At 41.7% G+C, this 23,999-nt stretch overlaps 2 protein-coding genes across 7 annotated transcripts in view; one reads left to right on the top strand and one right to left on the bottom strand.

Annotated features, from left to right (window-relative positions):
• ACACA (acetyl-CoA carboxylase alpha) overlaps positions 1-23,999 on the bottom strand; it is a 280,816-nt gene that overhangs the window by 252,682 nt on the left and 4,135 nt on the right. For 4 of the 6 annotated variants that reach the window (XM_027626350.2, XM_027626353.2, XM_027626352.2 and 1 more), the window contains exon 1: positions 8,321-8,353. The exons of the other annotated variants lie outside the window; for them this stretch is intronic. The gene's annotated coding sequence lies outside the window, so the exon portion shown is untranslated. Of the gene's footprint in view, positions 1-8,320; positions 8,354-23,999 lie in introns of those variants that run through there. 6 annotated transcript variants of the gene reach the window in all.
• C16H17orf78 (chromosome 16 C17orf78 homolog) lies at positions 1,139-9,889 on the top strand. Its single transcript, XM_027626430.1, is given in 7 exon segments — positions 1,139-1,190; positions 2,631-2,726; positions 3,224-3,263; positions 3,265-3,446; positions 5,152-5,159; positions 7,384-7,464; positions 9,812-9,889. Coding segments are annotated over 7 exon segments (537 nt in total).

Raw genomic sequence — 23,999 nt, 5'->3', positions numbered from 1 at the left:
TTGGCTCCAATGAAGAAAATTTACGGTGAGTAGGAAGACTGCAGAGGCTCATGACTTCAGCAGAGGATCTGCATAGATCTTCATTTCTGCTGTATGATCTGCCTACCTATGTTATCACAAAGTCTATGGAGTATTACACTAGATGTAAACTCTTTGCTAAAAGTTAAAAAACTCTACAACAATGGTTATCTGTCTAGGAAAACCTTCCCAAACTGCAGACAGTAGCACTTACCTAATGCAATAGCCATGGCAATGTGGTCTATTCATGGGTGTGAAAATGTGCAAAACTAGCACATACATCTATGTTAACATGAGTTTATGTGTACACCTGTGAATGAATTCTAGAGATTATTTGGTTGGAATTCTCCAGTTATAGAAGAGAAAATGGAGATTCAGAGGAGTCAAGCAATTTTCTCAAGGCGATATTAATAACAGGGCTTATGCTAAAACTCAAGTCTACCAAGTTCTTAGTCCGGTGCTCTCTCCAGTGTAGTTCACTAACTCATTCAGTTCTAGTTTCCTGCTCTATTCTTTAAAAAAAAAAAAAAAAGATTTTATTTATTTATTTGTCAGAGAGAGAGAGAGAGAGCATAAGCACGGGGAGCAGCAGGTAGAGGGAAAAGCAGGCTCGCCAAGCAAAGAGCCCAATGCGGGACTTGATCCCAGGACTCTGGGATCATGACCTGAGCCAAAGGTAGATGCTTAACCTGGGTGACTGAGTCACTCAGGCGTCCCCCTGCTCTATTCTTCAATCGTTTTCCTTAAGAGAAATCTCTACATCTCTTTATGTCAGTGTATAAATCTATGTGCCCGTGTCAGTGAGTATGCATGTGAATGTCTACGTGTCCATGTGCAAGTATTTGTAAAGCATATCACAGTGATATGTTCTTTCTCCTAGGGAAGCCTCTAGGTAATTACAGTTCCTTATGTCGGCACCAGCTATGAAGTCGGAGGAAGACTTTTTGAGTCAGTCATTAACAAGCACATTTGGTTCTCTCTCCAATCAGCTCTATTCCTGGGTCTTCAGGAAATGGGGCAAAAATAGGTGGAACCAGACTCTCCTGGGGTCAAACTTGGTTCCAGGGCAGTAATGCAAGCGCCTCGCAAGAAGACGAAGGGGCTGTGACAGATTAACAGCATGTGCTTGGTTTTTAGCCTAATCATTATGTCCTATGATGTCGGCAAGAAAGGTAAGTACTTCTGTAGTCTAATATCCTAGAAAATCCAAAGAGAGACCTAGACTGTTTGGGGGTCTATTCTACCAGATTGAGATAAAGCCAGCTCTCAGTAGATGACGCTTTACAGTCATCCCATGTATTCTCTTGCTTCTAGGCAGGACTGTAACTTACTTCAACTCAGAGAGATAGCTGTTCCATGGTGAGAAGTATTCCCGCCCCCCCTTTTTTAAGATTTTATTTATTTATTTGAGAGAATGAGCAAGAGAGAGAGCACAAGCCGGGGGCGGAGCAGAGGGAGAGGGAGAAGCAGACGCCCCAGGAAGCGGGGCTCTGTCCCAGGATGCTGGGATCAAGACCTGAACAGAAGGCAGATGCTTAACAGACTGAGTCCCCCAGGTGCCCCCCATGGTGAGAAGTCTTCAGAGAATATGATGCATTCTTCTGCCTTATTCATGTAACGAACATTCAAAGTGCTGTCACCATTAGATGGCTTTCTTTACTGGAGGGTGCTGTCACAGTTTCAGTATTATTAACACCTACCACTCCCAAATCCATAAGCCTCAAAAGATGCTGTCTTCCTTTTTTAAGGTGGTACATCCAAACAGATGGGGATGCTCTTGGGTAGGGAGTGGTGAGGGTAAGGGGGGTAGGCTGGAATGGCACCATTTGTTGCTCTCTGGTAACTGTTTATTTAAAACATGCTTTTCCAAAGTGTCCAAACATTTCATCTCTAAAATTAGCTGATCAGAGTCACGGCCAAACAGCTCAAGGCACAGCAGCAACAAATTTAACAGATGAAGAAAACTCACAACATCCTGTGAGTTAAGTGCCAAAAAGCATTAGTGGTTCCATGGAAACCTGAAGAGATACCTTGTTCAGAGTTACATTTAATAAACTTTCAGAAGTTTTAAAATAAGAAGGCAGGTAGAACATGGAGGAGAAGAGATAACAAGCAGCATTTGAAGGAATGGGTTGGTTAGTCTTTTCGTTAACTTATTAGTTAATTTCACTTAACTCTATTTCACCTTTTTTAACCGCCTAAGTGTAATGAATTGGTGCTCAGTTTTCTTTGTACTAGATTAAATCATTATTTTAAAATCTTTTTTATTTATTTATTTATATATTTATTTGAGAGAGAGAGAATGAGAGAGAGAGAGAGCACATGAGAGGGGGAAGGGTCAGAGGGAGAAGCAGACTCCCTGCTGAGCAGGGAGCCTGATGCGGGACTCGATCCTGAGACTCCGGGATCATGACCTGAGCCGAAAGCAGTCGCTTAACCAACTGAGCCACCCAGGTGCCCTTAAAATCTTTTTTTGATAGTGTTTGATCTCCCCAATTGCCAGCTCTATGAGAAGACACTGCATTCTTTTGCAACCCCCCTCTCCAATACCTGGAATTCTGAACAGTACCCAATAAATTGTAAATCCTGACTTTTTCTCTTTTTGTTTCCAGAACTCAGAGAGAGCAGCTGCCATGTGGGACAGCTGCCAGGGTTCTTCCCAAAGGATGTGAGAAGAATCAGGGATGTGTTCATGCAAAGCAGGGAATGGGCCCTTCCTGAAAAATCCCCTTGCCATCCTGGAAAATCTTTACCTTTAAAAGATGCCCGACTCCCCCAATTCCCAGCCCAGATCTCAAATATCCTATTTTAAAGATATGTATCCCCTCAAGAGGCTTTCTGGAAACCAGTTTTTAAATTAACACTCATGACCTAAGGCATGGCTATGTAAATCAAACAACTGAGGGTGAAGAAAGAGAAGGAGGCAGCACGCAACCCTCTCTGCATTGGAGGAAACAGTCTAGGAGCATTTCTCTGGGCTGAATTTATCGCAGTCACCTATCTTCCTGAGACCCATGGCAGGAAGGAGGAAAGGCAGGGCTTGTATACTTAGGACCATAAACACATGTTGAGGAAGAAGTGAACTAAAAAAAGAGAAGCAAGTATAGCAGCAGAGTTTTAACAGGGGTCACGAATGGAAGCTGTTTAGCTGGGTACCATTCAGATTAAGAACCAGCTTCCTTTTTCTGTCTAGCTTTTCTCCTTCCAGAAACCAAAAGGTCTACATTCATTCAAAATCAGACTGTGGCTGCAGTGCCTTGGTTCTGGGAGCAAAGTCAAAGTCAACCTTGTGTATTCAGAGAAAAGGTCAAAGGTCAAGCAGACGCTGAGAGTCCTTGCTGCTCCCCGCAGAAACAGCACTACCTCCCCAAACTGTCACTTAACCCCCACATCCAAGTTTCAGACTGGATCCCTTCTAACAGGCAAAGGTGAGACTGGAAAATGACATGGAGGTAGGCACTGACTTTTAGCTGACATCCTTAAAGCCAGGTGGGGCTCAGTGGTAGCTAAAGCCTCAAGGATACATATTACCCTCTCCTTGGGCAGATCTGTTGCCCTCTCTGAACATCGGTTTTTGTTTTTGTTTTTTTTAAGATTTTTATTTATTTATTTGACAGAGACATAGCGAGAGAGGGAACACAAGCAGGGGGAGTGGGAGAGGGAGAAGCAGGCTTCCCGCTGAGCAGGAAGCCCGATGTGGGGCTCCATCCCAGGACCCCGGGATCATGACCTGAGCTGAAGGCAGACGCTTAACCGACTGAGCCACCCAGTCGCCCATGAACATTGTTTTTTTTTTTTAATCTCTATGGGCCCTTCTAACCCTGACATGCTGGGGTTTTCATTTCTGATGGGTCTTCTCTTGACAATGGTTATTGGAATTTTATTTATTTTGAATGCAGACAGTAAAATATTTAAACAGCACAGATTTATAGTGAAAAGTCAGTCTCCCTCCTACTCCAGTCTCTCAATCTTCCAGTTCTCTAGGGAACCACTATTACCAACTTAACTGAATTTGCTTCCTACTCTAAGCATAGATGGGCATATATATCTAAAAACCTAAATGGTAGCATACCATACACTCTGTTCTGTACCTTGCTTTTTTTCCATTTAACAATGTATCTTATAGGTTGTTTCATATCAGTATGTATGACTTTGTCTCTTTCAACAATTGCACAATATTCCTTTATATGCCTGTACTATAATTTTTGTTTATTCCCTTAAGTAATGTCTAAGCCCAACATGGGGCTCAAGCTCACAACCCCAAGATCAAGCATCACATGCTCTACCGTCTGAGCCAGCCAGGTGCCCCTGTACTATAATTTATTCCACCAGGTTCCTATCAATGGATATTTTGGTTTCTAATCTTTTGTAAACACAAACAATATTGCAAGCAATGACCTTATCCATTCTTCTCTGTGTACCTGCAGTTTATCCACCTGGTAAATTCCAAGAAGCAGGACTGCTGCATCAAAGGTTTGTTAGCTATTGCCACATTACCTTCCATCCCGGTGGTTCCACTTTGCCCTTCCACCCCCACCGGGAAAATGCCTGTTCCCCCTAAGCTGCTTGGCAATGGTTCTTTTTTTTTTTTTTAAGATTTTTATTTATTTATTTGTCAGAGAGCGAGCACAAGCAGGGGGAGCAGCAGAGGGAGAGTGAGAAGCAGGCTCCCCACTGAGCAAGGAGCCTAATGTGGGACTCGATCCCAGGACCCTGGGATCATGACCCGAGCCGAAGGCAGACGCTTAACAACTAAGCCACCCAGGCGTCCCCTTGGGGACGGTTCTTGACATCAGTTAAGTCTCTCTGTTCTGCCCTCCTTTCCTTCCCCCACCCATTCTTTCTGTCAAGCAGTTTATGATTTTGGCAGTTTCCCTTTACATATAGGCAATCCCCTAGATGCCACTGCTGCACTGCTGGAAAAATACAATAAAACTTAACACTTGTAGAGAAACTGGGGGTTCCCAAGTAGGATAATGGAAAAAAAAAACTTCAAAAACTATGGTCTGTTTAGAGGACTAGAGATTGGGAAATAAGTGGAGAGATTCTTGGGAGGTGTAATTCTAGGTACAGTAAATTATATATCCTCACATGATATGAATGTTTTCACTCCCTTTATTGTACTTTCTAAAGTTTATATGGTAACGATTTGTGTGGGAAAAAAACCACCACCTCTTATTAAAAACTGAAAAAAATTCTGACAGCATTTGGGGGTTTTCGGTTACTCAATATTAATGTAAAGTAATTGAACCAGATTGTTTTCCTAACATGCGACACCCCTCCTTGAAGCACCAATGGCAAGTGTCAATATTAGTGAACTTAAGTCATTCTAAAGTCTAGAGCACTCTGTGCAGGATGGATTTTTCTTGGATATAGTGCTATGCATTGTAGGATTCTGGGCAAGTAAGGACACTTGTTCTTAGGAATTTGGAACAAGGGAAACTGGGCAATTAAGGGGGTGGAAGGACGCCAGAGATCAACCTGACCTAATTCCAAAATTTGCCCTGGGCTTGTTTCTTCCTCCTTCCTTCACGGCATGGTGGTTGGTTCCTCAATGCAGAATGTAAGTTAATACCCAGTACTACTTGAAATGTGCAGAGATTAAATGGATGTTTGTTGGCTAGTTTGTGGACTTAACCAACATTCATGATACGTTTCTATGTAATAATGGTGAATTCCAAACAACCAACTTATAAATGGACTTTTGAAATATCACTCCATTTATAAGTTTGAAACTGCCAATTCTGAATTTACATTTACATTGAATACCAGGATGTGAGAGACACCAAGTAGGATAGAAATAAAAATTAAATAAAAGGTCAAATATACAAGGTCATAAAAGAGATGCCCTCTGAAATTACCACACTATGGTTGACATCAGTCTGCACAAAAGGATGTCCCAGAAACAATCAGAAGACAGTTTATGAAAATGTTCCCAGAGCAAAGTAGGAATTTGAAACTCGAAGGATGATAATATACTACAACACCGTCATTAGAAGATGTGGGTCAACATGGAATGTAGAAAAATGTCAGATGGAGACTATTTGTTACTGTTTATGGAATTGGGCCAATGAAAAGATCCTCTACTATAAATATCCCCAAATTTCTTTCTGGTGGACAAAGATGACTCATTAGGTGTTTTTCACTTTTGATATAGTTTATACTATCATCTAGTTCCTATTGCTCAGATTCTATATGAATCTAGACTTTCTAATTAGATTTCAAAAGAACCTATATGTTTAGAACAGGATCCCTAGAAGAGAAAAATCCTACCTGATCCATTTGATGGATACATTCTTTGTAAGTTTTTTTAAATGTCATTTTAGTATATAGATTAGGCTCCTCGGAATTTGATTAGTGTGAACCAATTTCTAAGGACTGTTTACCCCATGTGAAACTAGGGTGTAGGAGGGATAACATCAAACAAGTGTTTATTCTGATATTAATTATCATCTCTGACAAGTTACTTAATTTCTCCAGTGCTCAGTTTCTACAGCTACAAATGAGAGATTTGACTAGATGATATCATTTCTAGATATATAAAGGGAGGTTTAGATCTGAAGCACAGACTCAACAGCAATAGGTAAGGCCTCTCAAATAAGCCCTTTCGACCTGCTAGTATTATTACAGAATAATCTCCAAGAGAGATTTCCATTTAAATATACTGTATCTAATGTTCCCTATGTAAAATAAATTATTTTGTAATAAAGCAAAGCATCAACTGCTAAGTTATCCATTTCACAGATTTGGAGTTTGTACATCTCCTGAGAGGGGGGCATTCTTGCTCAAATATCCTTAGCCAATGAAAAACTAATATTGCAATTCCATCATCACTGGGAATGGAGTGGTTGTATTTACAGATGTGCTCCACCTTAATGCTCAGTTACCTAGCAGATGAGACCTAAAAGAGCTGCCAACATAGATGGACATTAATTTCAAAGCTTAAGCAGAACTGAAAATACACTGACAGATGAAGCCTATTCAGGAGACTTTGAAACAGTGGCTCCCCGGAGGTGGGAAGACATGCCACATTGAAATACCATTATCCCTGTGGATCCCTAGGTTTTTTCCTTCTCTTTCAATCACAATATCACTCAGTGCGCAGTATTTTCACACCTGTTTCCTCATTTTTATTGTTTCTGATCTTCCCATTACCCCTGTGAAATAGGTAGGCCAAGAATTACTTTATTATAACCATCTTACAGATGAGGAAACCAAAACACAAAGAACTTATGTGACTCGTCCAAATTGAGATTTGTTTATCTTCCATCTCATGTCTCAGAAACACATACGTTATTACTTCAGGGAAGTGACTGGCACCATGCTGGAAATATTTAATATAATTTCCTTGTTTTTCCTTCTCAGCCTGTTGGCTCTCCGTCTCTGCTGATCTTTGCCAACACTGTCTTCCTGATTAAACTGAAGGCAGGGACTATTCCTTCCTCTGTAATTTTACGTGCAGTGCCTGGTACTGTGGCTGTTGGCCTCTGAAGTCAAGAACTATCATTTCACATGGACTTAATCAAGACTTGGGAAAGTGATTTAGAAAAGTCAAGTAGGACTTACAGACCTTAATTCAATAAGCAATGATTAGAGACCATTAGAAACAAAATAGGAACCAGTGTGTGAATTAGATTAGGTCAATTCTGGAGCCAAGTGAAGTTAGTTAGTTAGTTAGTTAGTTAGTTAGTTAGTTAGTTAGACCACAGCCAGAATCCAACTGTGTCTCAACACTTCAGCAGCTGGTTTGAGTCTCCAGCATCTTTCATTTGGGTTTCTGCAATAGCCTCCTAACAGGTTTCTCTGCTTTGACCCTTGGCTACCTACAGTCTATTTCTAACACAGCCGTTCAGTGATCCTTTCGGAACAAAGCCATCCATCACTCTTCTGCTCAAAACCTTGCAATGGATCCCCGTTTCAATCATAATAAAAACCAAAGACCTTAAAGTAGCTTACAAGGGCTCCCCATTACCTTTAGAACTTTCCTCATCTCCAACTGCCCTGTGCTCACTCCATTCCAGTCTCACTGGCCTCCTTGCTTCTCCTCTAAAACTGTAACACGTCTGATACACTCACACCACCTCAGGACCTTCACCCTAGCTGCCCCTTCTGCCTAGATCACTGCTTTCCCAGGTGTGTGCTTAGCTAATCCTCACCTCCGTCAAGCCTTGGCTCACTTCTTTTCTCAAGGAAACCAGCTTGTATTGCAGGTTGCCCAGCCACTGCCCACCTACACCCCCAGACTGCTCCCTAACCTTGCTCTGCTTTTAGTTTGTTTTTTTTTTTTTTAAGTAGCACTTACCTCCTTCTAAAATAACATAAAGTTGGGGCTCCTGGGTGGCCCAGTCGGTTAAGCATCTGCCTTCAGCTCAAGTCATGATCCCAGGATCCTGGGATCAAGTCCTGTATCGGGCTCCCTGCTCAGACGGGAGTCAGCTTCTCCCTCTCCCTCCGCCTGCTGCTCCCCCTGCTTGTGCTCCCTCTCAAATAAACAAATAAAATCTTTCAAAAAAAATAACATTAAGTTTACTGTATTTACTGTTGTCTGCTTCCCCCTGTCCTCCCTCAACCCTCCTTCCTCCCTCCTTGGTCCCTTGTTAGAATGTATCCAACAGATATATCCAAAGTACTGAAGCAGTCCCTGGTATAGAATGGATATTCATTTAAAAATATTTGCTTTGGGGCGCCTGGGTGACTCAGTCGTTAAGCGTCTGCCTTCAGCTCAGGTCATGATCCCGGGGTCGTGGGATAGAGCCCTGCATCGGGCTCCCTGCTCCGCAGGAAGCCTGCTTCTTCCTCTCCCACTCCCCCTGCTTGTGTTCCCTCTCTCGCTGTGTCTCTCTGTGTCAAATGAATAAATAAAAAATCTTAAAAAAAAATCTTAAAAAAAATTTACTTTCTGGGTTGCCTGATGGCTCAGTTAAGCGTCTGACTCTTGATCTCAGCTCAGGTCTTGATATAAGGGTCATGAGTTCAAGCACCATGTTGGCGGCCATGTTGGGTGGAGCCTACTTAAAAAATTTTCTTTCTGAAAGAATGAAATTGAGGAGTGCGTGAAGCTGGGTGGTCTCTCCTTCTTCCAACTCCCTCTGCTTTCCCCAAACCTCTCTCAAAGAAGTTGACTTAAGACTTTATTTAGACAGGGGCGCCTGGGTGGCTCAGTCATTGGGCGTCTGCCTTCAGCTCAGGTCATGATCCTGGAGACCCAGGATCGAGCCCCGCATTGGGCTCCCTGCTCAGCAGAGAGCCTGCTTCTCTTTCTGCCCCTCATCCCACTTGTGTTCTCTCTCAAATAAATAAATAAAATCTATAAAAAAATAGTTAAGCCTTTAGAACACAGAAAATCAGATGGGACATGGAATCAGATATACCAAGAGCGAAATGGGATTAGTATAAAATATTGGGTCCACAGAGACTCAGATCTCTGTCCCTTTTCAAACATAGTGAGATTGTGTGGGTCTGATTCAAGAAACGAAGTAGAATCCCTGTGCAACTGGGATCCAAAGTAGCCTTTTCCATTCAAGGCAAACGGGTCAAGCAAGGAGTGGATGGGCTCTTTGCTAGTGGGTTATAGGGTCCAACCAATTGTAGGTTCTCATGCATAAATAAATGCACCTTGCTGATACTTTCTGTGTAAATACAATAACTTTTCCTAGAATTGCTGGGTAACAAGGAGGCAAAATGTTGTGTACTTGGAATTAAATTGGGTTTTGTACTAAGCCATCTCCGTGTTGGTACATGAAGGAATACCGATTTGCATCCTCTTTATCGCTCATTTCCTTTCAATCTCTAGGTTGGACAAGATGCTCCCAACTCATCAAGCCCAAAGAAAGCTGCAGGGATCACTACCATCCACGAGACATACTTCTGAAAAGTTCTTTTCTGCTTCACACATGGAATGAAGGATACCGCACGGTCTTCTCCCTATCATTAACCAATATTGGCAGGTTCTTGAGAATTCACTCATATCTTCAGCAGGGACATGACAATCAAACAGTAATGCCAGGCCAATGAAGGGGGAGCCTGGGCTTAGTAGTCAGACTTACCCTCATGCCACTGCTACTATCTTAGCCACAAGCCTCTGAGATTCACTTCATCCCTCACGGAAAACGGGTTATCTTTTCATCCCATTGGATGAGAACAAAAAGTCTTCCCTCTGAGCACTATGAATGGACCTATTGCTCTCTTTGACAAAAGGTTTAAACATAGTCTCCAAGTGGCAAAACAGCCACCAGTGGGGCACAGTTCACCAAGTCCTCTGTCATCCTCACAGCTGAATTCATGCTCACTGGCTCTCAGCTGGCTGAGGGTGGTGGTTCCTGTCTTCCCAGGCTGAGGTTCACAGGGTTTCAAGACTTAGCCTCTGCCCTACATGGAACTATCCACACACTGGTGAGGGAAACATGACCCTAAGCATTCCAGAAGTCCTTCTAAGTCATCCCCAAAGGGCTTAGGGACTGCATATAATAGGACACACGTGAGGTCTCCTGATGATCCACAACTCTTCAAGCAGGCCTGACATTACACCCTAAACCACAGTGCTGAGCTGAATACATTGTGAACAAGGATTCCAGAGCAAAATGATTCTGATGATCTTCCTTACAAAGGCACAGCTCTGAATCAAGTCTGACCTGCTCGAGTAAGAGTCTGGCAAGGAAGCAGAAACAGTGGATGTTGAAGGGAACAGGTTAAGAAAAGGGAACGGCGGGAGGGATAAGACTGGCTTCTCGGGTAATACTGTCACTAAGTAATTCTGTTTTCTTAGTTCTCGGGTAAAAATTAGATACGGATTGTATCCTTCTCTCTTTCACTTCAGGTACTGTCCAAAAAAGTTATTCTCTAAACTATGCCAACAGGGGAAAATATCTCACTCCAAGCTCCAATTTATTATTCAAGCTAAGCCTGGAAGAGATAGAACAGATACAAAGCATGGAATATGATAGTTTTGAAAATACAGGATGTGGAGAGGACAGAACACTGGGGCTGCCATTTGGATAAATGAGCATATTATTTGTACCCCACACTGATTCACGACATCGCCTCCAGTTTATCCTGGGGCTCGGTCTAACATGAGATATGGGGGGGGAAAAAAAAGCTTGCTCCTTCCCAAGACCACTAGGGAGGATGATTAAAAACATTCTATACTTAGAAACTCTTGGTCTAGGACTGATGCCTACATTCATCCCCACCCTTCCCAGCCTCACCCACCACAGTATGTCCTTTAATCCAGAAACATGAGGTTCCCTAGGAGATGAAAACTGTGGCAAAGTTTACATTTCTTACATCTTCTGCAAGAGGATGATCTGGGTAACATTTGTACTGACTTTATAGAAATTCACTGATGGAATCAAAATTGTGTACTTTGCTTTGAGGACAACGTGTTTCCTCTGACACAGCAAGGGTCCTCTGAGGCTTTTCTGACTCCCTAATTAGTTAACAGTTTGGAATCCCATACTCTCGAACTGGTAGGGATCTTTGAAAACAGAGACGGGACAGACAACAGAAGGGAAGGGAGAACTCTCATGTGGAGTTTGGGATGCGCACTTTTAGTCCCTTCACAGCAAGGCACAGTTCTCCCTGTCGTCACCACTCTAGACTCAGCTGTAGACTCCACTCGATAAAAGTTGTTTTTTTTTTTAGATTTTATTTATTTATTTGACAGAGAAAGACACAGCGAGAGAGGGAACACAAGCAGAGGGAGTGGGAGAGGAAGAAGCAGGCTTCCCACGGAGCAGGGAGCCCGATGTGGGACTCGATCCCAGGACCCTGGGATCATGACCTGAGCCGAAGGCAGATGCTTAATGACTGAGCCACCCAGGTGCCCCTCGATAAAACAGTTTCTAAGGAGTGCCAATTATTCCGCTGAGAAGTGACAAGCCAGGAAGATTTTTATGGCGAATTCATTCTCATTAAGTTACCACACTTTGTTTTTTGATTATTAAAGGACATTCTCATTATAACAATTTTTAGGAAATGCTGGAAGGTGTAAAGAATAAATGAAAAAACGAGAAAGAAATGATACCTAATCCCCCCTCCCAAAGATAACCACTATTAATACTTGGATGTATCTCTCTACAGACATTATAAAGACACATGTTTCACAAATCACATCATATTCTCCATACTATTTTAAACCTGTCCTTCTTTTTTGGTTAATACATTACTGTTGTGTTTCCACTTGGCACAGGTAATTTTTTTATTTTTTTAAGATTTTTTTTTAATTTTTAAGTAATCTCTATGCCCAACATGGGGCTTGAACTCATGACCCTGAGATTAAGAGTCACATGTTCTACTGACTGAGCCAGCCAGTTGGGCTCAGTTGGCACAAGTATTAAGTTGTGCTTTTTTTTTTTTTCAAGTCTTAGACTTGAGAAGCGTGGCAGTCATTCTATCTTGGGCTTTAGTGACCCCAAAACTTTCTGATAGGCCCAAAGATTAAGGTGGGTAATTGCTTAGGACAGAAAAGGCACATTCACAGGAACTCTCCAATTTAAACTTTTAAATTTTATTAAAAATTATTAAAAACAATTTTATTGTTGAATCACATTAATAGTTGCAATTGTGTTAAAAGCATAACTTTCTTCAATATAAAGACTTAAAATATATAACAGTTTTATATTTTTTGTCATTTCTTCATTTTTAACCTGTGACTCGTTTATATACCTGTGATCTCAAAAAGCAAAGCGACCTAGGACTCCCTGGACCTCTGAAAGGCCTGAGCAGGACATTAGCATCCCTCCTTTTCTGGGTTACTAATCAGAGAGGGACTTAAGGATGGTTCTCCCCTAACCATCCTCTTACCCGACCCTACTTATTTTAGAGTCTCTTTGAGCAGTGTTCAGCGGATTCTGACCCAAAGCACTTTTCCCATGTTTCTGTCCAGAAATAGCCATTTTCCAAGGAAGAGTTGCTATGTATACTTAGGACTGGGAGCTAGGAATCCTTGTTTTTTCTTTGCCTTGGACTGGTGGACAGTCTTAGGGCCCCTCCTCACCTCACACTCGGATCCTCCACTCTCAGGGTTCTATTTCTGGGGTTTACACATGCTGCCCCACGTTGCCATTTACCTTTTCCTCTCTACTGCCTAGTTCCTCTGCTTGAAGCCTGTAGTAGCTGTATTAATTTGCATGTCTATATTACTTTGAATCTGACAAAGCACCATGTGCAGAGCAGACACTCAACACATGTGCTGATAATGTCACTCCACTAAATGGATAGCTGAGGCAGCATAACTGACTTCCTAGAAGAAAATGAGGTAATCTTTACTTTAAATCAAAGCTGCTATTGGTTACCAGGTAAACACAAACCAATGAGAGGCCATCCTAGAACTGTTGGTAACACTTGAATTTATCTCTCTGGACTTATATATATTTTTCTCTCGTATTTCTTTATCCCTTCATCTTTCTCTTCCTGTTCCTTATTCTAACACTTTCCCATTTCCTTCTTTTCCTTTTCCTTAGTGACCTGACTCACCAGTCATCTAATACCAGAAATTTCCCTTAATCGGAATTCCTAGACAACTTGGATCCATGTCTATGGTTAGATTTCAGGTCCCCAAAGCCTTTTTTCTAACTAACCTTCCTTCATGCGGTAGAGTGTAGCAACGGGGGCATTTTGGGCTGGAATATACAAACTTTTACCAGACACTTGTGAATTTGCGCCACCCAGTGGCTGAAGTCGCTAACTTCATCCTCTGAAAAAAGTGGGCAAAAATAAATGAAAATAAGCAAACGTAAATAAATGTGAAGTCCATATGTATTACTGGCCCAAAGAGGGGTTAAAAAACATTCATAAACGCCAAGATTCTGCCCCATTTTAAGTCTATTTTCTAAAATTTATTTATTTATTTATTTGACAGAGATAGAGACAGCGAGAGAAGGAACACAAGCAGGGGGAGTGGGAGAGGGAGAAGCAGGCTTCCCGCGGAGCAGGGAGCCGGACGCGGGGCTCGATCCCAGGACCCCGGGATCATGACCTGAGCCGAAGGCAGACGCTTAACGACTGAGCCACCCAGGCGCCCCTATTTTCTAAAATTTAAAATAGGAAGGAGAAGGATATGTTCAGAAGTATAGTGTCATGGTCTCCACAGAATAAGATAATGTCCAGAAGACTCTCCAAGGATTTATTCAGGTCATGACTGCTCCCCAATGTACTGGAAAAGAAGAATAAACAGTGCAGGCTATACTATAAATTCCTTATTGTCCTCTAGATGAACCAAACATTCAACAGAAGAGACAATGAATTTGAAGACTTATAAACTATACATATGATAACACCAGATAGCAGTTTATTTCTTGGACAGTGAATCTTCTTGGGGGTGGTGGTTGCCTGAGTGGCTCAGTTTAGCATCCGACTCTTGATCTCAACTCAGGTCTTGATCTCAGGGTCGTGAGTTCAAGCCTTACGTTGGGCTCCACGCTGGGCATGGAGCCTACTTTAAAAAAATAGTAATTGAAATGAATTTTCTCAGACACGTCTATGTCTAGGACATATGACAAGGAGTAGAATTCATGGGTTGTCAGATACATACATCTTCAACTTTGCTAGATTGCATATGGTTTTCCAAAGCAGTTGTACCAAATACGTTCCCCAGCATTAGAGTATTATTCCACTATCTCCCTAACTTGAAAACCAGACTTTAAAATTTTTGCCAATCTTATCTCTATGAAGTAATGTGTCATTGTTGTTCTTATGTATGTTTTCCTGCTTAATAATGAGGTTGAGTTTCCTTCCACATATTTGCATTCAGGTTTTCTCTTGCTTGTTTACAACCTTTCCCCCTTTTTTGGGGAGGGGGGTTGTTAATCTTTTTTTTTAAGATTTTATTTTTAAGTAATCTCTACACTCAACATTGGGCTCAAACTCACAACCCTGAGATCGAGAGTCCCATGTTCTACTAAGCCAGCCAGGAACCCCTGTTAGTCTTTTTTTTTTACTGTTATGGAAGTCTGTATTCTTGGCTATATTCTTGGACACTAATTGTTTGTCTGTGAAACATGTTACAATCAAAAGTGTATTTCTAAGATATTATTCCTCAACATGCAGATTTATACATAAAAAGCAACCATCAGGCTCTGAAGCTCTGGGAATCCCATTTGGCTCCAAGTATTTGTTTTGACTTTGGCTTCTATGGCTGCATTTAAAAAGCTGTTTGACACATTAAAACTCCCACAAAACTGAATGTATTTCTTAGAAGGATTTCAAGCACTCCCATCTTGAAGGACTCTGCTTTGCCCAACACATACATGACAAAATAAGGTAGCTGGGTCATGAGATTTTCCAACCCTATTCAATTCTTGATGTCAGGAAGAGAAAAAAAAGCGGGTCTCATGAAGCTACTAGTATCTGTTTTTGTGTTCTTCTTGAAATTAAACAAGCTAAGTAACGCACAGGTTCAATTTCAAGATGATTGATTTAGATATTTTTTTCCCCAGGCATTTGTGATGACTCCATAGCGTTGAAGAGAATTGCAACCTGCAGGGATAGCTAACCTCCTGGGCCTGTCTTCCACTAAAAAGCACAGAGCTCTCCAGGGTAAGCCATAAAGTACCTTTGCCCAACATTTTTATTTGTCTAAGCATGGGAAAATGAACTTTGGCAGAAGAGACAGTCCATGTGCCAGAGCAACATCATCTTAGGGAAGCGTGGCCTCCTTTTCTCTGTTGCAGATGTCATTGTTTATGCTTTCCAGCCCCTCCTTCCTATCCAGATAGGAAAGAATCTGAATCCCATACCCTCTCAATGAAATCCTTTCCCTCCCCACATACTCATTCTTCCTGGTGGATTACGTTTAAACCTGTCCTCTAACTGTAGACTGTAATAACAGCTAACATTTCATGCACATCTGTTATGTAAGAACAAAAGCTTCGTGTTCTGCTAAAGTAACAGTAGGGAAACAAGTAGATTAAGAAGCGTATCACTGGCTTAAACTACCATACTCTATCTCCCCATAGTTGCTCTCATGCCTCTCTTTAATCTGTACACCATTCTCCACACTGCAGCCAGAATGAGCTTTGCAACACGCAAATTCAATCCTGTTACTCCTCTGCTAAAAACCATTCAGTGGCTTCCCCCCACTATCAGGATAAAGCCCCAAATCCTTAACAAGACTGCTAAGGCCCTGAATAGTCTAGCCTGTCTCCTTCTCCAGTCTCATCTGCCCTCACTGTTCCCCTGACTCTAGCTTCGGCCACAGTGGACTAGCTTCCTTCTTTCTTGCCTCAGAGCCTATGCTGTTCTCTGTGCCTCTGACACCATTTCCATTCCCTTGCCCCACCTTCCCCTTCCTTCACTACCCTCTGCCTGTTTACCTTTATCTCATATTTCAGATATTGACTCAACAGCTACCTCCTTCACAGAGTCCTCCCTGACCTCCCAAACTCCACTAGGTTTATAGTGTAAATTTCCTCCATGGAATTAATCCGTTTGTAATTGTTCTCCTGTGCCATCTGATGGATGCCTCTCTCATAGAGGTGAGCTACATTGAGAGCAGGCACCATGCCGGTTTTACTTACATTGCGTCCCTAGTCCTAGAGCTGTGTCTGACATGTGTAGGGATTTCATAAATAAGTCCCTTTCATGAAAGGTGAGACAGATAGGGGCTGAGTTGGTTCTCTTCCCAGACTCTCTTTCCTTCAAGGTTCCCAGATCCTAGAAACGTGCTTTTTTCATTTTTTTCTTTTAAGATTTTATCTTAGAGAGAGAGAACATGAGCAGGTGGAGGGGCAGAGGGAGAGGGAGAAGCAGGCTCCCCGTGGATCAGCAAGCCTGACACACAGGCTTGATCCCAGGAGTTTGAGATCATGACCTGAGCCAAAGGCAGACACGCCTAACCGACTAAGCCACCCAGGCACCCCAATCCTAGAAATTTATAATCCATCTTCTTGATGTCCCCCCTTCTTTTACCATGAGTCACCAGCCTGGTCCCCATCTTACCCTCTGAAGGAACAATTATTATCTGTATTTTATGGAAAAGTGAGGGATCAGCCACTTACTTGCCCAAGGTCCCAGAGCTAGTGACAGAGCTAGGATTCCAATGCAGGTAGGTGACCTCAAAAATCTCTACACTCTTAACCACTACATATAAGCCCTGCCAATTACATCTTTCATTGATATTTCTCTTGACTGTTCGACCTCTTATTTTTTTTCTTTACTTCTTTTTATTAGGATGATTAGCCCCTTGTGACATGAGTTGCAAACGTTCTTCTATTTTGCCACTTACGTTTTGACATTGCTTAAGGTGTTATTTTGTTTGGCAGAAACTGGGAGCTTTGTGTAGTCAAATTATTAATCTCTGCTTTTATGCCTTCTGTATTCCGAATCATAATTAGATTTTCCTTCCCTGGGCCAAGATGCTAACTGAATTTTCTCATATTTTGTTTTCAATTTTTATATTTTTATTTAAATATTTAATCCATTTGGAGTTTATCCTGGTGTGAGGTACAAATTACACTTATTTTTTTCCCGGATGTTATTCAATTGTCCACACCATTTTTTGAGTAGCCCACCTTTATTATATACTAGGTTCCTATATTTATTTTGGTTTACTTCTATATATTCTATTCTGTTATATGCTTGTATAATTGGTACTTTTTCTTTTCTCCAGTGAGCATTTTTTTATGTCTTTTTTTTTTTTAAGGATTTTATTTATTCATTTGACAGAGAGAGAGACAGCGAGAGCAGAAACACAAGCAGGGGGAGTGGGAGAGGGAAAAGCAGGTTCCTGCTGAGCAGGGAGCCCGATGCGGGGCTCGATCCCAGGACTCTGGGATCATAACCGGAGCCGAAGGCAGACGCTTAATGACTGAGCCACCCAGGTGCCCTCCAGTGAGCATTTTTTAACCTTTACCTTTGACTTCTCTAATATTTGGCACTGTTGACTAATTCATTTTCTTTGATGTACTTTCAGTGCTATATTGGTTACTGAGTAGGTGAATAAACATGTACTTAGGGCACTAGCAAGTCAGGGGCAGTAAAATAATAATGATGAAGATATACTTGCAGAGGTCACCAGAGGAAAAATCAGAACTTTATTTTGCTGTCCCTACACATACTTTATAGCTTATAATATTTTTATTTTAAAGATTAAAAATTTTTTTTAAGATTTTACTTATTTTTTTTTTGTAAAGATTTTATTTATTTATTTGAGAGACAGAATGAGAGAGAGAGCACATGAGAGGGAAGAGGGTCAGAGGGAGAAGCAGACTCCCTGCCGAGCAGGGAGCCTGATGTGGGACTTGATCCCGGGACTCCAGGACCATGACCTGAGCCACCCAGGCGCACAAGATTTTACTTATGAGAGAGAGAGAGAGAGAGAGAGAGAGGAGAAGCAGAAGGGGAAGGAGAGGGACAAGCAGACTCTGTGCTCAGAGTGGAGCCCCACACGGGGCTCGATCCCATGAACTGGATCCCACAACTCATCACCTGACCCAAAACCAAGAGTCAGAAGCTTAACCAACTGAGCCACCCAGACACCCCTAAAATTTTTTTTAAATAAACTCTACACCCAACATGGGGCTCCAACTTATGACCCGAAGATCAAGAATCACATGGTCTACTGACTGAGCCACCTGTGGCTTCAAAATTTCTATCAGTTTGTGCTAACTCCCTAATCTGTATTATCTGACCTAGACCTTTCCTTTAGCTTTTGAATCTGTCTAGTGAAGGTCACCTGTACATCCTACAGACATCTCAAACTCAGCATATCCAGAACAAAACCTACCCCTTCCCCTTTAGGTCTGCTCTTTGCCTGATGGTCCCTCTCTTGGTGAGTAGCCCATTATCCATCAACTATGCTGGACACTGGAAAATCATTTTTAATTCTACCACTTATTTATCACTTTTCTTCCCCTAATTAATTGCTTTTAAAAAAAGATTTTATTTATTTATTTGAGAGACAGAGCATGAGGGGGGGGAGGATCAGAGGGAGATACTGGGAGCCCAAAGTGGGACTCAATCCTGGGACCCCAGGATTATGACCTGAGCCACGCAGGCGCCCTAATTAATTGCTTCTTAAACGCCTTAAATCCACTTCTTCTTCCTCATCCCCATTCCAATGGTGCTAGTTCAATCTCTCATCATCTCTTACTTGGATTGCTGAACCCCCTGGCCTTTCATTTTGCTACTTTTCAGTCCACATCACTGCCAGAGAGATTCAGGTCTAAAACTCAGATGAGTGATAACACTGCTCCCCAACTCAAAATGCTTCACTGGCTCTCCACGACCTCTGAGTAAAGAGTCAAACCCACTACGGTCTGGCCTCTGTCTACCCATATCGTGTCATGTACAGTGGCCCTCCTTTCTTGTTCTCTGTACTCCAATCATATGGACCAGCTGGCCACCCTATTTCATGCTTCTGTCCTTTGAATAATTTATTCCTTCTGCTTGGAATTTCCTTCTCACTCCTCTCCAAGACTTAACTCATCACTTTCCAGAGACTTACACCTTAATTCTCCCTACAATTGACTAATCTCTTCTTGGAGCCTTTAGTATACCTAACACATCTCTGATATAACACGTATTATCTTGTATTGTAATTATTTTCATGCATATGTCTCCCCAACTGGACAGTGAGCATCTTTAAAAAAAAATTTTTGAGAGAGAGAATGCAAGCACATGAGGGGCAGAGGGAAAAGCAGACTCCCTGCTGAGTGTGGAGCCTGATGTGGGGCTTGACGCAGAGCTCGATCCCAGGACCCTGAGATCACGATCTGAGCCGAAATCAGATGCTTAACCAACTGAACCACCCAGGCGCCCCTGGACAATGGGCATCTTTTTGAGAGCAGAGACTATTTTATTAGTCTTTGAATCTCTAGTACCTGGCATAGTCCTCATCCTAGAGTAGGGCTAAAAAATGTTTGTAAGGTAAAGGAATGAACACATAAGAATGTTCTATAAGTGGGACGTCTGGGTGGCTCAGTCAGTTAAGCATCTGCCTTCAGCTCAAGTCATGATCCCAGGGACCTGGGATTGAGTCACACATTGGGCTCCCTACTCAGTGGAGAGCCTGCTTCTCCCACTGCCTGCTGCTCCCCGTGCTTGTGTTCCCTCCCTCTCTCTCTGACAAATAAATAAATAAAATCTTAAAAAAAAAATGTTCTAGGGGCGCCTGGGTGGCTCAGTCATTAAGCGTCTGCCTGTAGCTCAGGTCATGATCCCGGGATCCTGGGATCGGGCCCCACATCGGGCTCCCTGCTCAGCGGGAAGCCTGCTTCTCCCTCTCCCACTCCCCCTGCTTGTGTTCCCTCTCTCTCTCTCTCTCTCGCTGTGTCTCTCTCTGTCAAATAAATAAATAAAATCTTAAAAAAAATGTTCTAGAAATTTCAAATAAAAAGATATGTTCTGTAGGTTGACTTGTAGAAGACTAACATGCTGTCTGTCTGAAGGCCTCTCAGGCTGTTTTACAGGCTTAGAAATCCAAATTTTCCACACACAGAGAATGGTCCCATTATGTAGGAGCAGATTCACACTAACCAAGCTTGTATGTAAATTTATCAATTTATTAATTACAATTAGTAATGTAATTGCCATAAGTACAAAAATACTATTCTCTGTATAACTAGCATATCCTGAACCTGAAGGGAAGCTACATTATTCATGCATAATTGTTTGTACTCTACATGGAAGAAAAAAACAACACCTAATTCTTGAGGGGCAAAAAAAATCTTTCTTTAAATATATAAAGTACAGGGCGCCTGGGTGGCTCAGTTGGTTAAGCGACTGCCTTCGGCTCAGGTCATGATCCTGGAGTCCCGGGATCGAGTCCCACATCAGGCTCCCTGCTCGGCGGGGAGTCTGCTTCTCCCTCTCATGCTCTCTATCTCTCATTCTCTCTCTCTAATAAATAAATAAAATTAAAAAAAAATAAATATATAAAGTACAGGTAGACATACAGTACATAAACAGATATTTATCTGGCATATCTGTAGTATTAAAACTTCAATGGAGGAAGCAATTCAGGCTCTTCAGGGCTGACAGTCATGATAAAAAGCCTGAGAACACCAGTTTAACTCCCATACTGATTCTTTCTTAAGGAATCAGAATTAGCAGGGTTAATTCTAAAATTCAGATATTTGATGGCATTAGGCTGATATGGTGTCTCTACAATATCACAGCCTATAACAGGGCGATTATACATGAAATTCATTGGCCAAGACTCTTTTCCTTGAATGCGCACTCAGAAAGTCGCTTCCATAGGCTTTAAACTTCCATTACTAATGCCTCCCTCTTTCAGGATGACTCATTCTCCCTTTGGATATACTATACATATTTGGTATTTCCCAGGAGCCAGTCCACTTCCTGAAAATCTTGACATATCTTGGCTGGGATCCATCATCTTCTGAGGTTGTATAAAGTAGTGGTTACAAGTTGGAAACAGAAGTTTGAATCTTTACTATGCTACCTGTTTACATTCTCTGAGCATCAGTTTCTGTATCAGTAAAATGGGAGTGACAACACCTCCCTTAATGGGTTTTTAAGGACTAAAATGAGAAAAGATACATATATAAAAAGCCTTGAACAATAGTTACTTTTAGTACCAAATTAGGATGAGAACCCTGCTGTGTCATTTTGAAAGTGTGTTTGTGTGAATGCATGATTAAACAGTAAAGACTCAGGGAAAACTGTTGTCCTTGGTATGATTATAGATTCTAGGAAATTAATAAAGTGAGTAGACAAACACTAAAAAATATGTTTTGCTGTGTAAAAATAACCAATTAGTCATTTATGGAAACAGCTTAACATTTAAGGCCTAATTATCATGCAGCACAATGACAATTACATATATCATTAAATATGCATCAGATTAACCTTGTTATAAGTTTTATTTGATTATAATAGGAAAGTATTCATTCTGTATTCTAAGGAACAGTCTTAGAGTTAATTGCTCACAATGCCTAAGTCTGTTCACTATTTACATTAAGTAAATGGGACATAGCTCCTGAGTTTGTTCTGCACTAGAGGTAAAGCTGGATTATCCATCCTTGTTGGCAAGTATGGATTTGTTCTGTGACCTAGGAGATAAAGTACACTCCCTTACTTATGTATAGTAAGGTACTAAAGAAGCAAGCAGCAAAAGAAATTCTATTTAATTGCTCAGTGTTCTAGAAACAGGTTTCTAGTAGGTAGATAGGATTCAAATAATGAAAAAATTCTAATGTTGAACACCGGCTAACCTAGCCTCCTACAACTTCTAAACAAGCCCAGGGTCATCCTATGGAGCACTTCTAGAATTAGAATCACAATTATAATTTATTTGACTCCCACCATGAACTAGGTATTTTATATATATAGTCATATCCTTACAAAACTCTTATGAATTAGGTATTATAATTTTCATTTTACACACGAGAAAAAAGGCACAGAAAGATAGTAACTTGCTTAAATACTTGAAGGTGGTAAAGGGTAGTAGTTAAATTTTTCGGATAAACAGAAGTTACTCAGCAACAATACATTCCTAGTTCACCTAACTTTTTGGATTCTACCCAAAGCCTGGTGACTCACGAGACAGATACTCTGCACTTTATATAGATCAAAAAGAAGTCAGGATGGTGAGGAAGAGGCAGAAAAGATGGGTAGCAAAAGCCTGGATTCATGGACACTCTGCTTAATGGCTACGGCATTATGAAAATCCTGATACCTGCTAACCTTTCAGTTTTAAAGAGTCAGAGGTAGTTTATTAGTTACATTTGGCCAGATTTGGCTTTCATCCTGGCTGTGCTACCTAGTAACTAAATGACTCTGGGCAAGTGGTTTTCCCTTTCTGAGCCTTATTTTCCCTTATTTGTAACGTAGGATGCAGCAGGGCCCTTTAGCAAAAAAAATTTTTCCCTCTTGTTCACCTCTGAGATCTTTAGGGCCCTCTTCCTTAATGCAGAAGCAACCCAGACATGCCACCATGTGGAGAAATGTCTATATAGACCTTATATTTCTGTAAATAGATTAGCAGAACTGCTTCCACCTTTCCTCTGCAGACTGGTCACAGTTGAGGTGGATCAAGTTAAATAAGCAGTCTAGGAACCATCTGGAAAGAAAAGGATTGATTCCTTAACTCCTTTGATGAGGGTGGTCACAAAGAGAGAAAGATAGAAGGTGGAGTGAAGGTGCAGGAAGGAGGAAAGCAACGCTCCTGAATGCAAGACTCCGCAGCAGAGCCTGAGGAGGCTAGAACCAGTCCTCAACTAGGCCACAGGGAAGACTGTGCTTCTGGGAAAGTGACTTAGTGTGTGTGAACTCACACTGCTGAGAGCTAAGAGCTGTAATCCTTGAGGCTCATGTCTTTTGTGGGGTGAAACCCTCTCTTCTGAGCGTGTCACAGGAAGATCCCTTGCCTTGAAGAGCCCTTGTAATTGGCAAAAGACTCTGCTCCAGGACCTAAATCTCTGGCTAACTTACATGTACTAGGTATACCTCAGAGCTTAAAGGAAAGGAAGTTGAAACCCAGAAGAAAGCACAGACTTTTAGACTTTCTGTTTTTATCTATTTGTATACCAGACTACAAAGAACCACCTCACTTAGAAAAAATATAAGTATTAGATGAGATAAAGTTTATAAACTCTTTCAGCACTCAGGACGAGTAACTAGAAATGATAGAGAATCATTTCCATAGGGAGGGAACTCAGAAAGTACACTTCTGATTCTAAACACAGCAGCTTTACAGTTGAAGAGGAGCTGTTGGCATATTCTGGACTCAGTCAGTGGCAGCTACATTATAATCCCTGGCAGGAGGATACAATTTTCCCTGCTGGGTTTCAAGTTCAAAGGCCAGTCTCCTCTGTTAAGAATGGAAGGGCTTGGGGAATGCCTGGGTGGCTCGTTCGGTTAAGCGTCTGCCTTCCACTCAGGTCATGTTCCCAGGGTCCTGGGATCAAGTCCTGCATAGGGCTCCCTGCTAAGCAGGGAGCCTGCTTCTCCCTCTGTCTGCCGCTCCCACTGCTTGCACTCTCTCTCTCTGACAAATAAATAAATAAAATCTTTAAAAAAAA

The sequence above is a fragment of the Zalophus californianus genome, chromosome 16 (assembly GCF_009762305.2).
Source record: "Zalophus californianus isolate mZalCal1 chromosome 16, mZalCal1.pri.v2, whole genome shotgun sequence".
NCBI classification, from domain to species: Eukaryota; Metazoa; Chordata; class Mammalia; order Carnivora; family Otariidae; genus Zalophus; species Zalophus californianus.
This window is presented reverse-complemented; position numbering and strand designations above follow the sequence as displayed.